The 16,585-nt window shown below is 37.8% G+C and overlaps 1 protein-coding gene across 2 annotated transcripts; it reads left to right on the forward strand.

The window, feature by feature from the left end:
- Positions 1 to 11,162: 11,162 nt before the first annotated feature.
- On the forward strand, positions 11,163 to 16,426 carry LOC120090397 (homogentisate solanesyltransferase, chloroplastic-like). 2 transcript variants are annotated; one of them, XM_039048033.1, is made up of 10 exons: positions 11,164 to 11,561; positions 12,482 to 12,603; positions 12,708 to 12,854; positions 13,319 to 13,544; positions 14,042 to 14,115; positions 15,135 to 15,227; positions 15,474 to 15,591; positions 15,664 to 15,726; positions 15,947 to 15,979; positions 16,137 to 16,426. In XM_039048033.1, exons 1-10 carry the CDS (start codon positions 11,346 to 11,348, stop codon positions 16,209 to 16,211), a joined length of 1,167 nt encoding a protein of 388 aa, XP_038903961.1. In that variant the 5' UTR covers positions 11,164 to 11,345; the 3' UTR covers positions 16,212 to 16,426. The 2 variants fall into 2 exon arrangements, with proteins under 2 accessions (XP_038903962.1, XP_038903961.1); XM_039048034.1 differs by lacking the exon at positions 15,664 to 15,726 and having other exon boundaries at positions 11,163 to 11,561; positions 16,137 to 16,401.
- The last annotated feature ends 159 nt before the right edge of the window (positions 16,427 to 16,585 follow it).

Below are 16,585 nucleotides of genomic sequence, written 5' to 3' on the forward strand. Positions count from 1 at the left end.
CAGATCGCCGACTTAACAAGCCTACCATTTTGGGGATTCGTCTGATTGGGGAGCTGGGAACACAACTACACAAGATGAAATTCACTCCTTCCCCGAAGTAGGGGTAAGTAGATAAATTGCTCCCTTAAGGGTTGATTTCGGGTCTTGAATAATGTGGCGCCATACCCTCTCTTGGCCCGATAGAGGTTTAGTCATAGTGGGACTATGATCTATTGTTCATTAGATGGATTAGTGGTACTTAAGAAGTTAGATGTAACTACAAGAGCAAAACGAAAATTTGGTCCATTTGTACTTACGAGCAATTTGTGAAGGTCATCGTACTGTTGATCGATTATATCCAATGGACACAGAAATATATCTGTAGTGCGAAGAGTATAACTATCGATGTTTGGTGGAGTGTCTGACAGTTAACAGATGGTGGGTAATATAATTAAATAATTTAATTAATTATTCACGTATTGTTGGAGCTTCAAGCTACAAGTCCATAAGGTCCCATTGATAGCTCAAAAGGATTTAGTTGAGAATTAGTTTTTGGGTTAATTTGAATTGTTCAAATTAATAAGACGGAATTTAATTATATTTGATTCAATTATATGTGATATAATTGTTATAATGTATTTGATACATTATAGTTTAATTGGAGGAAATAAATATTTGAATGAGATTCAAATATATTATCTATGAATGTGATTTATAGTTGTTAAAGTCATAAAATAAAGAAAAGAAACTATAATTTATATTGTATATGATCCTATAGGTTATATGTTATATTTGATATAACATATAGTTTAATATAAATAAATATGAACTAACTTATCATATTATATTTATATTATTTTATTTAAGGTCATCTTGGTAGCTCAAAAGGATTTAGTTGAGAATCAAATTTTGGGTTAATTTGAATTGTTCAAATTAATAAGAGAGAATTTAATTATATATAATTAACTTGGTTCAATTATATATGATTTGAAGTGTCGAATGTGTAGTGAGCACTATACGATTGAAGAATAGAAACATTATGAATTCTCAATTTTCTTCCTTATCCAAACTCAAACAAACCCTCCAAACCAACATAGTTAGAGCCCACCACTCCTGGACTCTTACCCTGAGAATATCAAAGGCTCCCAGAGGTTGTGTCTCTTGTTGGTTCGAGAATTCTTGAAGAGGGTCTTCATGTTTTTTCTGAGTTCGAGGTTTGTGACTGATCAAGAGATTTACAAGAAGAAAAGTTCTTCAAAGGTAGTATCTCTTGAACCCTTTTTCTTTATAAAAGGCATACTGTAATTTACATTGAATGCATATCTTGTATGTTTATTGTATTCAATTAAAATGGAATTTGGACGATCCGCTTCCGCTCAAGGATCTCTGTAAAACGAGTTCCTTTAGTTTTAAGGTCTTAGAGTGAATTGACCCTGTCACTTATCGGTTAGCAGTGACACCACAATATTTTTCATTTGTCGATGTTGAGAAAGTATGTGATGGATCCATCTCATGTAGTAGTCACGAGCCCTTACAATTGAATCAGAATCTGAGTTATGAAGAGAAACCTAAGCAAATTCTTTTTGGAGAGATAAAAACCTTGTGCAATAGGGAGATAACACTGGTAAAAGCATTATGACAGAATAATCAGTTTGAAGAAGCAACATGGGAACGAGAGGACGAGATGAGATCGAAGTACCTAGAGCTCTTTCAGGATTAAAACTTTCAAAGACAAAAGTTATTAAGGAAGGAAGAATATGACATTCAGAATATTTTAGGTAAAATTTAAATTATTGTCTTTAATATTTAAATATATTTTTTAACGTCGAAGCTAGAATTGAATTAGTAGGGTAATTTAATTTTAAGATAAACATGAGAAAGATTTGGTTTTGCAAGTTAAAGTGAAAAGATTTAAGTTGTTTTGGGAAGTTAAACATTGAGTTTTTAATAAAATATTTTGTTTCTAAGAGTGGGAAAAGGAGAATATATATATCTATATATATTATTTATTGGTTTCTCTAGGTGATTAGGGTTAGGTTTATTAAGGGGGAAATATATACAGGGGAAATATATATAGTGGAAAGTTTGCACACAAAAATTGGGCCCCAGGGCACCTCTGTCAGGCCTGGGAGCCGTTTGGGGAACTAAATGAGCTTCGTTTCCAAAACCATATGGCGCACGAATTTTTCTCATCGTTCTAAACCTCTGGATCCGTTTTCAAATTTTCGCTCGACGAAAATTTTGTACACAAAAATTGGGCCCCGTCGGGCTTGGGAGCTGTTTGGGACAACAAATGAGCTTCATTCCTAAAACCGTTTGGTGCACAACTTTTTTTCATCGTTCTGAACCCTTGGGTCCGTTTTCAAATTTTCTCCCAGGGAAAATTTCGCACACTAAAATTGCCCCAGGGCCCTGGAGCCATTTGGGGCATGAAATCGTCCGGCGCACGACTTTTTAAAATCATTCTGAACCCTTGGGTCCATTTTAAATTTTCGCTCAACGGAAAATTCGCGCACAAAAATTGGACCCGGGGGAATCCCCGCCAGACTTGAGAGCCATTTGGGGCACCAAATGAGCTTCATTCTCAAAATTGTCTGGCGCATGATTTTTTCTCATCGTTCTGAACCACTGGGTCCGTTTTAAAATTTTTGCACGGCGAAATGTATGCATACTAAAATTGGGTCACAGGGAACCTCCGACGGGTGCGTGAGCCATTTGCGGCACCTAATGAGTTTCGTCACCAAAACCTTTTGGCGCACGGCTTTTTCTCATCGTTCTAAGCACATGGGTGCGTATTCAATTTTTCGTTCGGTGGAAAGTTCGTGCACAAAAATTGGGCCCCCGGATACCCCGCAGGGCCCGAGAGCTATTTGGGCACTAAATGAGCTTCGTTCCAAAAACCATCTGGCGCACGGATTTTTCTCATCGTTCTGAATCCCTAGGTCCATTTTCAAATTTTTTTCCTATGGAAAGTTTACGCAATAAAATTGGGCCCCAGGGCCGTTTGGGTACCAAATAAACTCCGTTCCCAAAATCATCTGACGCACAACTTTTTCTCATCGTTCTGAACCCATGGGTCCGTTTTAAAATTTTCGCACGGTGGAATGCATGCATACAAAAATTGGGCCACATGGCACCCCTCAAGGCCCGAGAGCCATTTATGGCACCAAATGAATTTCGTTCCCTAAACCCGTCTAGCGCACGGCTTTTTCTCATCGTTCTGAACCCCTGGGTGTGTATTCAATTTTTCGCTCAGTGGAAAGTTCGCACACAAAAATTGGGTCCTAGGGCACCCCTGTGGGGTCCAAGAGCCATTTGGGCACCAAATAAGCTTCGTTCCAAAAACCGTCTGGCGCACGACTTTTTCTCATCGTTCTGAACCCTGGGTCCGTTTTCAAATTTTCGCCCTACGGAAATTTCGCGTACAAAAGTTAGGCCATAGGGCCGTTTAGGGCACGAAATGAGCTCCGTTCCCAAAACCATCTGACGCATGAATTTTTCTCATTGTTCTGAACTCTTGGGTCTATTTTCAAATTTTCACTCGATGGGGGCATCCCCGCTAGGCTCAAGAGCCGTTTAGGGCAGCAAATGAGTTTCATTTCCAAAACCATCTGGCGCATGACTTTTTTCTCATCGTTCTGAACCCAAAACCAAATAAGCTTCGTTCCCAAAACCATCTGGCGCATAAAAATTGTGTCCAAAGAACCTTGGCAGAGCCCGAGAGCCATTTGGGCACCAAATGAGCTCTGTTTGCAAAACCGTCTAGCACCCAACTTTTTCTCATCGTTTTCAACCCCTAGGTCTGTTTTCTAATTTTTCACTCGAAGGAAAGGTTTAGCTAAAAAGTTTGGCCCCGAGGTACCCTGTGGGGCCCAAGAGCCATTTGCAACACCAAATGAGATTCGTTCCCAAAACCGTTTGGCACATGACTTTTTCTCATTGTTCTGAACCCCTGGGGCCATTTTTAAATTTTCGCCCAAATAAAGTTTGCGTACAAAAATTGGGCCTCGAGGAATCCCCACGAGCCCTGGAGCCATTTGGGGTACCAAATGAGCTCTGTTAAAAAAACCGTTTGGTGTACGGTTTTTTCTCATCATTCTAGACCCCTGGGTTTGTTTTCAAATTTTCGTCAGGCGAAAAAGTTTGAGCACAAAAATTGGGCTTAGGAGCCGTTTGCGACACCAAATGAGCTCCGTTCCCAAAACCGTCTAGCGCACAGCTTTTGCTCATCGTTCTGTACCTCTAAGAGCGTTTTCAAATTTTGTGCGGCAAATGTTCGTGCACAAAAATTGGGCTTGGTAACCGTTTGGGCACCAAATGAGCTTCATTCCCAAAATCGTCTAGCGCACGACTTTTTCTCATCCTTCTGAACCTCTGGGTCTATTTTCAAATTTGCGCCCGGCGAAAAGTTTGAGCACAAAAAAGGGCATCGAGGCACCCCCGCGGGGCCCGGAAGCCGTTTTCGGTACCAAATGAACTATGTTCCCTTAACAGTCTGGCGCACGACACCTTCTTATCGTTCTGACCCCTATATCTGTTTTCAAATTTTCACCCTACGGAAAGTTCGTGCATAAAAATTGGTTCCTAGGTACCTTGTCCGTTCTAAAAATCGTCTTGTGCATAGCTATATCTTATCGTTCTGAACACCTTGTCCATTTTTAAATTTTACGGCGAAACGTTTGCGCACAAAAAATTAGCCACGGGGCACCCCTACTGGCCCCTGAGGTGTTTGCAACACCAAATGAGCTTTGTTCCCAAAAACGTCTAGCGCACGACTTTTTCTTATCATTCTGATCCACTGGGTGCGTTTTCAAACTTTCGCCTGGTGAAACTTCGCGCACAAAATTGGTCCCCGGGGCACCTCTGCCGGGTCCGGGAGCCGTTTTGACACCAAATGAGCTCTGTTCCCATAATCGTCTGGCGCACGACCTTTTCTTAACATTCTGAACCCCTGGTTTCGTTTTCAAATTTTCGCCAGACGGAAAGTTTGCGTACAAAAATTGGGCCCCGAGGCACCCCACAAGTTCCGAGAGCGGTTTTCGACACCAAATGAGCTTCATTCTAAAAACCGTCTGGCGCAAGGATTTTTCTTATCGTTCTAAAGCCCTTGTCCATTTTCAAAATTTCGCCTAACGGAAAGTTTGCGCACAAAAATTGGATCCAAGAGCGGCCCTACCGGGCCTGAGAGCCGTTTAAGGAACCAAATGAGCTCCATTCCAAAAGCTGTCTGGCACACAGCTTTTTCTCATCGTTCTGAACTTTTGGATGCGTTTTCAAATTTTTGCCTGGTGAAACTTCACGCACAAAATTAGTCCCTAGGGACCCCCGCTTGGCCCAGGAGCCGTTTGGGTACCAAATGAGCTTCGCTCCCACACTCGTTCGGTGCACGACTTTTTCTCATCCTTCCAAACCCTTGAGTTCGTTTTCAAATTTTCACCCGACGGAAAGTATGCGTACAAAAAATTGGGCCCCGAAGGACCCCCACCAGGCCTGGGGAGCTGTTTGCGACACCAAAATGGGCTCCGTTCCCCAAACCGTATGGCTCACATCTTTTTCTCAACGTTCTGAACCCCCCGTGTTCCATTTTTCATTATTTTTGCCTGACGAAAAGTTCGCGTACAGAAATTGAGCTCTAGGGCACCCCTGTCGGGCCGGGAGTCGTTTGCGGCACCAAATGAGCTTTGTTCCCAATACTGTCTGGCACACGACTTTTTCTACATTTGTTCTGAACCCCTGGGTCCGTTTTCAAATTTTCACTTGACGGAAAGTTTGCGCACAAAAATTGGGCCCCGAGACACCCCTGCGGGGCTCGGGAGCCATTTACGGCACCAAATGAGTTTCGTTCCCAAAATCGTATGGCGCACGACTTTTTTCCATCGTACTGAATCCTTGGTCTGTTTTCAAATTTTCGCCCGTATAATGTTTTGAGTACAAAAATTGGGCCCATGGGCAACCCCGCCGGACCCGAGAGTCTTTTGCGGTACCAAATGAGCTTCGTTCCCAAAACAATATGGTGCATGGATTTTTCTCATCGTTCTAAACCCTGGTTCCATTTTCAAATTTTCGTCCGACAGAAAGTTCGCGCACAAAAATTGTTTGTAATAACGGTTGGGTCAGATGTTGTTTTACTTCTGAGATTACATTTTGCTCCTTAAGCCCCATTGATCCTCTAATGAATAGTTGGTTTGTGATTCAATCATCAAATTGAGTCTCTCGAGCCAATGAGAGGGTGAGACCCTTTGTTCAAGACCCGGAGTCAGTACTTATGGGAACAACCTCTTTATTATCCATAAAAGCGGGTAGGAGTGAATTTCGTCTTGTACCTTATATCTCCAACTATCTACCTAGTCTTACCCCTAAATGGGAGGCCTTACCGATTACGGTTAAATCAAGTGGACAGAAACATGTCTATAGTGAGGGGAGTGTAAGTACTAGGCTTTGGTGGAGTGACCCGGTAGTTAATAAATGTGGATTGATTCGGTTTAAAGAGTTTAGCCAATTAATCTTGGATCGTTGGAGCCCATGATCTGTAGGTCCATTAGGTCATTCTACTAGCTCACAGACAGACTAAATCTTAGAATAACGTGATGACAGAATTTGAAACGTTCAAATTCAAATTAAGGGAGCCAGTAATTATATACGATATAATTATACGTTTAATTATTGAATTAAACGATATTGGAGAATTGGATAATATTTAAATTTGATTTAAATATTGATTACATGAATAAGGTTTCATGATCGAGGAATTTGTATTTAATTAATTTAATATTATAATTAATTTGTTTAATTAATTACTTAAAATTGAATTTATTATTTAAATTTTCATAAAATTCAAATTTTAACGGCTGAGTTAAAAGCTATTTTACCCCGAGATTACATTTTGCTTCTTAAGTCCCACTGATCCTCCAATGAACAATTGGTCTATGATCCAATCATCAAACCGATTCCCTCTTGGGCCAACGAGAGGGTGGGGTCCCTTGTTCAAGATCCAGTGTCAGTACTTAAGGGAACTGAAGGAACTCTTATCGAAGAGCATCAATGAGCGCATTCAGATCTTTCTGATTTCATTGTGACCTAAATACAACACATATATTCTAACATATAGTTATGCAAATTAACACTAATTAACGGCATGATTTGAACAATAAAACACAAGGGAAAAAGTTCTTATACCAGTTGAAGACTTTCTTCAAACGTCGAACTCAAAGCAGCGAAAGAACCTCTACATGAACAATCGCCCAGCAAATCAGTCGACTACGGCAGCACGATCGTCTACACGAACGGTAGCAACACGAGCAGTCATGAACAAGTAAACAGTAGGGACGACACCACTAGTTGGAGCCATTGGTTGGAGTGAGAATCCAAAGTGTGGTATTTGGTGAATTTGGTAGAGGTAGGAGGAAAGACCGATCGTGTAGACGATAAGCAAGTGGGAGAGTATGAGCTATCGTATAGTAGGGATGCTTATCGTTTAGATGAAGCTACACGATCGTGTAGGTTTTACTAAGCGATCTTTTAATAAAAGGTAGATGATCGTTTAGAAAATGCGGCACGCTATGCGACCGTTTAGGAAAGCTAAGCGATCGTTTAGGGATAGGCGTGCGATCATTTAGGCACTAGTGTGCGATCGTTTAGACAATGAGCTACTATCATATAGGCTCTCAAGCTCGGCGATTGTTTACATTTTCACACCGATTGCGAATTTTAGAACATTTTCAAAAATGAAACCAATTTTCATTTTATTCATCTGTTACCATGACCGAATGCGGCTGCTCCCACTAATGCACGATTGAGGAGAATAAAATGGTCAATTGTCTCATAATTAACCAATTTGATGATAAATTAATATAATCATATTATATTCTTACCCTATAGTTTGATATCATATCTTATACATTTAGCCAATTATATCATATATAATTAACCAGTTCAATTATATCATGTATAGTCGAACTCCCTATTGTCAATTTGAACATTTCAAACTGACCCAAACACTGATTCTCGACTTTATCCAAGCTACCCAGGGGACCTAATGGGCTTATGGTTCAAAGCTTCAATGGTACGTGAATAGCCTACTAAACTCTTTAGCCACGAGATCCACCACTATTAACTGTCAGGTATTCCACTAAAGACCAACAACTGAACTTTTCTTACCACAGATATATTTTTGTGTTCATCGGATATAACCAATCATGAGTACGATGATCCTTCACAGATGCTCGTATGTACAGCTGGGCCAATTTACCATTTTGCCCCTGTAGTTACATCTTACTTCTTAAGTACCACTGATTCCTCTGATGAACAATACAACATAGTTCAACTATGTGTGAATACCTCTCGGGCCAAGAGAATGTGTGTGGCGCCACACCGTTCAAGCCCTGGAATAAGCCTTCAAGGGAGTTATCTTATCTACTTACCTCTGCCTCGGGGAAGGAGTGAATTCCATCTTGTGTAACTAAGTTCCCAACTCCCAAATCAGACAAATCCCCAAAATGGTAGGTTTGAATCGGCGACCTGCCCATTTGCACCCATACAAATCAAAGGACTGCCCTCAATGGCAGGAGTTCCCAACTCACTTAAGATTGAGGTCATGTTACCTATGGTCATCCTAGTGAAGTGAAGTCTCTGTCATGAACGGTGTTATATAACGAGACGTTAATACTTCGTGGCCAGGTCTTATACAAACTCTTTGTATAAGATGCCTCTGCTCGCATGTCCCCTACACGAATGATCAAGATCAAACCATCTGTGCCAATTCACAACACTCGTGACCATTCCATGAAGCGGGCCACATCCGTAGCGTTACTAGGATAAGGTTTCCCTTCTATATCCATATACTACAGACTATTTTGGTTATCACTCAAGACATGATCTACTTGTATGTCACCACATACATGCTTAAGCTACATATAAATAACCAGGGATTTTATGTTTATTGGTTTATGGTAAATCAAATAAAACATACAATTGAGCAAAATCAAGATGTGAAGTAAATATCATATATTATACAACACAAGCGTTCGTACAAACTGTTTACAAACTACAGGACATAAGACTTTAGGGCATCAACCCCAACAAGAACAACCTCTTTACTATCCCTAAAAGTGGGTAAATTATATCTTGCACCCTATGTCCCCAGCTATCTACACGGTCTTACCTCTAAAATGAAAAGCTTATTGAGTCACTGTTAGGCCAACCCTCACCCATGCAAATCTAAGGATAATCCCGAATAAACAGGAGTTCATAATTAACTCAGGATTAAGGTCAAGTTACCTAGGTCATCGCTTTGAAATAGTCAGTCTTATATAGTAAACAACGTTATAAAGTAGAGCGACTTATTTCTTAGTCTGATCTTATACAAACTCTTTGCATAGGTGTCTCTACATGAACGATTCAGGATCACATCGTTTGTACTTAAATACAAAGTGGGCCACATCCGATAGTGTTTCTAGAATAAGGTACCCAACCTTATTTATATACTATAGATTGTTTTGGCTATCTAATCGATCTTGATCCACTCTTATGTCTCCATATAAAGTCCAAGTACTCATGTAATAGCCATGGATCCTAGTTTATTGGATTTAGTTTTTACAAGTGCAATTTATATATTCAATGACAATTTTTTTGAATAAACCTCAATAACTTATTTATTGAAAATAGAATATGTTTAATTTTACAAACTGCAAGTTTTAGGACATACAACCCGACACAAACCACTCTTCAATTCTAAGAGAATAGGGAGGTAGCCCGTTGGTAGTGTTCGTGGAATTCCAACTCAATTGGAGAATTGGCCATTTCATCTGAGTCGTCAACAAATGTGAGTAGCTATTTCCTTTCTCTATAGAATTTTTTCTATAACATGCTTAACCTAGATTTAATTTAATGTAGGTTTATTTTTATAAATCTATGTGAAATATTCGCTATTTTCCAGTGTATGGGTATTTCACGAATTCGTAAATTAATTTCGAGTTTGGTCCTGTATTCTGTTGCATTGAGGCTTCAATTCCTATACCTCTAAGTTTTGAGAACTCCCTTCTTGATGAATACCTTAGACTCCTCTTAAGGCTTGAGAAATCACTCTCAATGAATGAAGTCTTTAGGCTCCATCTAAGACCGAGAATCCATTCTATTTAATGATGCTTTAGGCTCTCGCTAAGACAAAATAATCTTCATGTTATTGAACGATTCACATAACGATGTTGCATAGTGAAAAATAGTGAGCATGGATCAAGAATATAATGTTGAACAAATCGGCCACCAAGAAAAAATAAACTCCTCACAATGAACAAATGCGGCAACCCCAAGAAAATCAGAATTCGCCTTTTAAAAATCGTCGCCAAATAAGACAAGATGTCCATAAAATATTTCATTTTTTGTCAAAATAAGATGCACCATAAATAAGAAAAATATAAATTAAAATATTTCTACTGAGACTTCCCATATTAGGAAATAGAAAATATTTCACGTATAGTTTCCAAATTAGGAAAGTAAAATATTTTGTAGAAAATAAATATGTCTGAGGCAGATGATAAAACTTCTCTTGAGACAATCGTGCAAACTATCAGAAAGTGACTTAGAAAAATATAAAGACAATCAACAAACCTCCAACAAACACGAAACATTTCACCAAAGATCAAATCCCATCGGGTCCTCTCTCCACCACTTAACACTTTATTATTCCTCTCCCACAAAGATCCATATATATAACAAGATTTTAAAACATTGATTTGGTTGGCTTAGTAGTATTAGGATGACCTTTTATCTCTAGAGATCGGAGGTTCAATCCAATACCCCAATTGTTAAGAGAAAAAAAAGATTTTGAAAAATTGGAAAAAAATTATGGTTGAAGTTAAACGAATTAATTCCAAAAGAAATAAATAAATAATGAATAAACCAAAACTTTGATATTTGTGCTTTTGAATTTTGAAGAGTGCCTAATAATTTTCAAACGTATTACTTTACCTCTAATAAATTCATGAATTTTAATTTTATTGTTTCGATAACAAATTTAATTTTTGTAAATTAATTAATCTACTGAATATAAAATTTGAATTTTGATTTATAATTTTAAAAGTTTGGGACACTAACGTCAAATTTATAATCTAACATATTCTTTTTATCTTAGAAAGGTAATTTAACAATAATTAATCAATACCAACCTTATAAACTTCACTACGAGTATTTGGAGTGAACGTGTAATAGCAAACTAGAGGTTCCGAAGCAATTTTGCCCCTACAATGAATGTTATCTTCCGGTTAAACTTCTCTCCGGTCTCAGCCTCAGGTCCGATCCAATTGCAATTCTGACTGGAGATTCTTCAATCTCATCTTCCTTCTTCTGCTCCAATTCCTCTTGTTTTCCCTATGGAGCATTCAATGTTTCAATCCGTTTCGCTTCGAACTCCGGCTGTAAATTCCACTCTCAAGCCTTCTCTGCCTCACTGTAAGCTTCTAGTTAGGCCCGCAGCAACTACTCCTTCACGTTTGCTCCCGAATTTCGCTCTTCATCTGCAGCCGAGATGGCCGTGCGGTTGCAGGAGAAATGTTTTGACCAAATCGTGGAGACGAACTTCCATTCAGGTGTGTTTTGTTTTCTTAGCGATTGCTGCTTCTGTTTGCGAATTGTAATTTGTGATTTTCGAGTTTCTCTTGTTATGCTTGATGAATAACTAGTCTGTGAGTGATTGGAATCCGATTGTTTCACTTACATTGTGTTACGAACGTGGTGAATATGAGAGCTAACATTGGGGATTAGCGGTGGAACTCCCTAACTGCAAGTTTGCAGACCAAAATTTTGGTGAATTTGAGATGATTCCCTCGTTCAATCGAAGTTTAAATTTGGATACAAGAAAATTCTAATTTTAAGTCCTATAAATTAGGAGCCTACTAACATTTACTGAACGGTGTACACCAAATAATTTGCGAAAGATTAAGATTTACCGAACTACTTGAACAATAAGTCTTCACCTCCAAATGAAGAAAAAAAATATTACAAAATAAATAAGTGATAAAATTCATTGTTGTTAATACACTTACTGTACAGTGTGTAATCCAAATGTAAGTTTATCATCAACCAATTTAAACAGTCCCTAACTTTTGAGAGACTAAGTTGAAAAATGTTAATACATAGAGTACCAAATAAAAACTTCTTGAATGATAAGGACCAAATTGCACAAATACCCGAACACTAGAGACCAGAACATATATTTAACCTCTGTTATTTTAGGTTTTCAATTGCAATCAACTTTACCGTAAATTGTCCTAGTGGTTAAGAGGCAATCTACGAATTTACTCAATTTGTAGGTAAAAGCAGATAACTAAAAACAGGGGGAGAAAGAGGCTGGTGTGTATGTTCAAATGGATATCATCTTTACTTTTTACTGCTGTTCTCTTTATACCGACATATATACAGTCTTCATCTTTGTCCTACTCAGTAATTCAAAATTCTACTCAGACTATATCTGTCCATGGTATTGATGTTATATAGTGGGTGCTGCCAGGCCTGCACTCAAGTTGGAGCTGCAGGACCTGATCCCCTAGTGAACAATATTTCAGCATTTAGAGATGCTTGCTGGAGGTTTTTAAGGCCCCATACAATACGTGGAACAGCTCTAGGATCCGTGTAAGTGGCTATGTCAGTGGATCAGAATACACTGCTTTACTGAGACTCCTTCTGGGTTAATCTAATATTCTCCTAACTATTATAGTTTTGATTCATTTCGACAGTTCGTTGGTGACTAGAGCATTGATTGAAAATTCACACCTGATAAAGTGGTCCTTGCTGTTCAAGGCTTTGTCTGGTCTTTTTGCTCTTATATGTGGAAATGGTTATATAGTCGGTATCAATCAGATTTATGATATTGGAATTGACAAGTATGTATATCCATATTTTTCCGTCAATCAGTTTCAATCTGCTTGGTTTCATACTCAGATGTCGTTCTTGCTTGTTCCTCAATATTGGATCATTAAAGGTGATAAGTGGTTAGTAACTAGAATCGACAACCTAGTACGTGACTGGCATTTCTTTAAAATATAAATCCTATAGAGTTTGATCATTGTCCTGATTTAAAGATAAACAGCTCTGAGCTGGCTTGGAAAATTATTTCTTCTGGTTTTCAACGTTTTTATTTATTTTTTTCTGATTGGCATTTCTTTCATCCATTTAAGCCTCGTGGGTCGTTTGATAAGTAGAGCTTTTTCAATCCACATGATAAACCATTGATGCATATTAGTTCAATCTACTAATGGAAGAGATGCTTCTCATTTGTTTTGAGAACAAATATTTATATGAGATGCGATTACTGCATATAAGTTTACCCTTTTTGTTTGATTTGCAGAGTCAACAAGCCGTATTTACCGATAGCTGCAGGAGATCTTTCAGTCAAATCTGCATGGCTCTTGGTGATATTTTTTGCAGTTGCTGGTCTATTAATTGTCGGATTGAACTTTGGGCCATTTATTACTTCTCTCTACAGTCTCGGTCTTTTCCTTGGGACTATCTACTCTGTTCCTCCATTCAGAATGAAGAGATTTCCTGTTGCAGCATTTCTTATAATTGCCACAGTACATCCGTTTCTCTTCCCTTGAAGATCAACTTCAATTTATGTCGTATAGTGTTAATATAATTATTGAAAAGGTGCTGAAGATTTAGATGTCGGAAAAGTTGATGAATAGCAAGTTGCAAAAGTATGGCGTGCTTGCTTGCTACCTGAAATTGAGCTGCATGCTAATTGAAGAGGAGACCTTCCACGTCATGAAGTATCTTTGTTTAAATATTTTCACAAAGTTTATGGCTGAGTTCAAACTCCCTATTTCAGGAAAAACAATTTTTTTAAAAAAGAAATTTAGATCATATCTCACTGCACTCAGATGTCCAATTTTATACCATTTTCGCTAAGTTGAAAGAATTATTATTTTGTGATGGTTCGAAGAATTTCCATTCTAGTTTAGAAATTGATTTTGAGCATTCTGGTTAAGCTTTAATGAACATATCATCTGGTTGGCGTGTGCTTTTGTTGACAATATGGATGATAACTCAAATAGTGAACTTAATTCTGCAGGTACGAGGTTTTCTTCTTAATTTTGGCGTCTATTATGCCACTAGAGCTGCGCTTGGACTTACGTTTGAGTGGAGGTTAGTCACCATTAATAATTCACAATGCATTTTAGTTAGATTGAATCGTGGTGCAGATATATGATGACCCCCTACTTTAAATTGATTATTCTACTGAAGTTTGAATACAAGAATTGTGAATGCTTAACAAAAACCACATTTATCTCGAGAATAGCTGAACTTTGTCTATTCAACCTAAACTTTGTACACTTCGTGGATTAGCTATATTCGTTATTATTATTATTTTTAAGTGAGAAACCAAACTTTTTCCGAGAAGATTAAAGTGTAAGGAAAGGTATACAAAACAATTCAATAAACAAGACCCACAAAAAGGGGTTTGTCCAATTTAAAAAATAATTCCAATCCAACAAATTAAAATTTAGCTCATATTTAAAAAAAAGTCGTGTAACCTCCTATATAAAAAAGAAGGAAAAAAGAAAAAGGACATATAACCGATGCCCACAAGGAGATATTGAATCTAACAACTTTCCAAAATTCATCCTGCTCTCATCGTTGAATGGCTGTCATTGTTTAATGAACTCGGCAAACTAGTCTGATAAACCAGCGCATTGCCTCTATTTGGAGTCTATATAGAAATAGTGGTTCCTATTAAAAAAAAGGTTATAGAAATAGTGGAATTTAGTGATTCACATTCAAAGTTCTAAACAAACACATGCTCTGAAACACATGCTCTGAAGCCATGAATTAATGGTCCGGGCATCACATACCAGCTTGGGAACCTTATTTTAAAAAACAAAATTACTTACACCTGTAGTTGCAATTAATGCCTAAGTGGAGTTGGTCTGGGCTAGTGTGTTTAGGACCCAAAGCTCATGCAAGATTGGCTTTTGATGAAAGTATCGCTGCTAGTTGCTTATTATTGATATCAAAACTTGGAAGAAGCATAGTCTGTATAAATGGAGTCACGATGTTAGTGTCTGCTTTGTTTGTTAAGCTTTAGTTGCCTAGTTTTTACTTGCAGTTAATCGGGCTCACAAGTCTTCGTAGATTTTTATATGTGGACATTAAAATTTTTGCAGCTCACCTGTGGCTTTCATTACCACATTTGTGACCCTGTTTGCTTTAGTGATCGCCATAACAAAAGATCTTCCAGATGTAGAGGGAGATCGCAAGTAAGATGCTAAAACTACTTCCATGTGACAACTTCTTTAGTTGAAGTGATCTTGTTTACTTGACCTTTTTTCTTCCCAACAAACATTTCTTTGTTCACTGTTTCCTCTATTTATTCTTCTTGAGCATTATTTTCTCAGCATGCTTCAATTTTTCGAACTTCATAACTTTCATCTAAATTCTTTAGGAAGTGTATACTATCAGTATGCAATTATCATGTCATCATCTGAATGAGCATTGTAATAAAGGTTTCAGATATCGACCTTAGCAACAAAGCTTGGAGTTAGAAATATTTCACTTCTTGGTTCTGGACTTCTGCTGTTAAATTATGTTGCTGCTATAGCAGCTGCAATTTACATGCCTCAGGTCCGTATGATGTTACAACTACAAATACTTTTGCACATCTCATGAAGTAAATTTGTAATTTCATCTTTACAGGCTTTTAACCGTATCATAATGATCCCTGTTCATGCAATCTTGGCATTGTCCCTAATTTTCCAGGTTCATTTCTTGCGTTATTCTCCTACAAACCATAAATGAAAGTGCTATTTGTGCCTATGTTACCTGTCTTTGTTAGATTCAACTTCAAATGTTCACATTGATGACAATATCTCCCTGCCTTTTCTATTCTTGATTTGTTTGTATTAATAGTAATCGAGAACTAGAGTGATCCTGTCCATTGACTCAAAACTTATTAAATCTTGGTTTTTTTGAATCTCAGTCATGGTTGTTGGAGAGAGCAAATTATTCTCAGGTAATTTCCAGTTCTAGTTACTAAATAATATTAGTGAAACTTCTTATGTTAAACTATGATGAACGTATTTATCACATTAAAGAGTGAGCAACTGAGGTAAGTTGTTTCCAATGACAAAAAGTATGGAGCCTAATAAGTAATCTAATTTGTTTTGCAGGAAGCAATTTCGACATTTTATCGGTTTATATGGAATCTCTTCTATGCTGAGTATATCATATTTCCTTTGATCTAGCGGAACATTCTTAACCCTTTATTCATTTATGATCTTTTTGTGGGTGCATGAGATTTAGAAAGCAAGGATGAGTTGAATTTGTCAACTTGTATATATTGCCATAATTTTTATAGCATCATGATGTATTATCATCCAATGAATTTCAGTTATATCAATTGCATTCTCTTCAGCCTCTGCTGGTTGCCAACCCCCTCGCCCTTCAGTTCGTTGGGGTATTTTGACAGTCAGCTTCAATGTAGTGTTTGTAAAATTGTAATTATAGCTGTAATCTGTAAATCTTTATTGTGGATTGTTACTTATCCTGTGTGAGGAAGACAGGAAAGACAAAACAAGTCAATGACATTATTTCAGGATTTGGGTATGCATGTAGGCCA

Source organism: Benincasa hispida, chromosome 11 (assembly GCF_009727055.1).
Source record: "Benincasa hispida cultivar B227 chromosome 11, ASM972705v1, whole genome shotgun sequence".
Classification (NCBI taxonomy): domain Eukaryota; kingdom Viridiplantae; phylum Streptophyta; class Magnoliopsida; order Cucurbitales; family Cucurbitaceae; genus Benincasa; species Benincasa hispida.

What these genes read in the sequence shown, in the direction of transcription:
- LOC120090397 (XM_039048033.1), top strand. Translation starts at nt 11,346, where the DNA reads ATGGAGCATTCAATGTTTCAATCCGTTTCGCTTCGAACTCCGGCTGTA. An exon ending in CATTTCTTATAATTGCCACA is followed by an intron (nt 13,545 to 14,041) that starts GTACATCCGTTT and finishes TTAATTCTGCAG; the next exon opens with GTACGAGGTTTTCTTCTTAA. An exon ending in AGAGAGCAAATTATTCTCAG is followed by an intron (nt 15,980 to 16,136) that starts GTAATTTCCAGT and finishes TTTGTTTTGCAG; the next exon opens with GAAGCAATTTCGACATTTTA.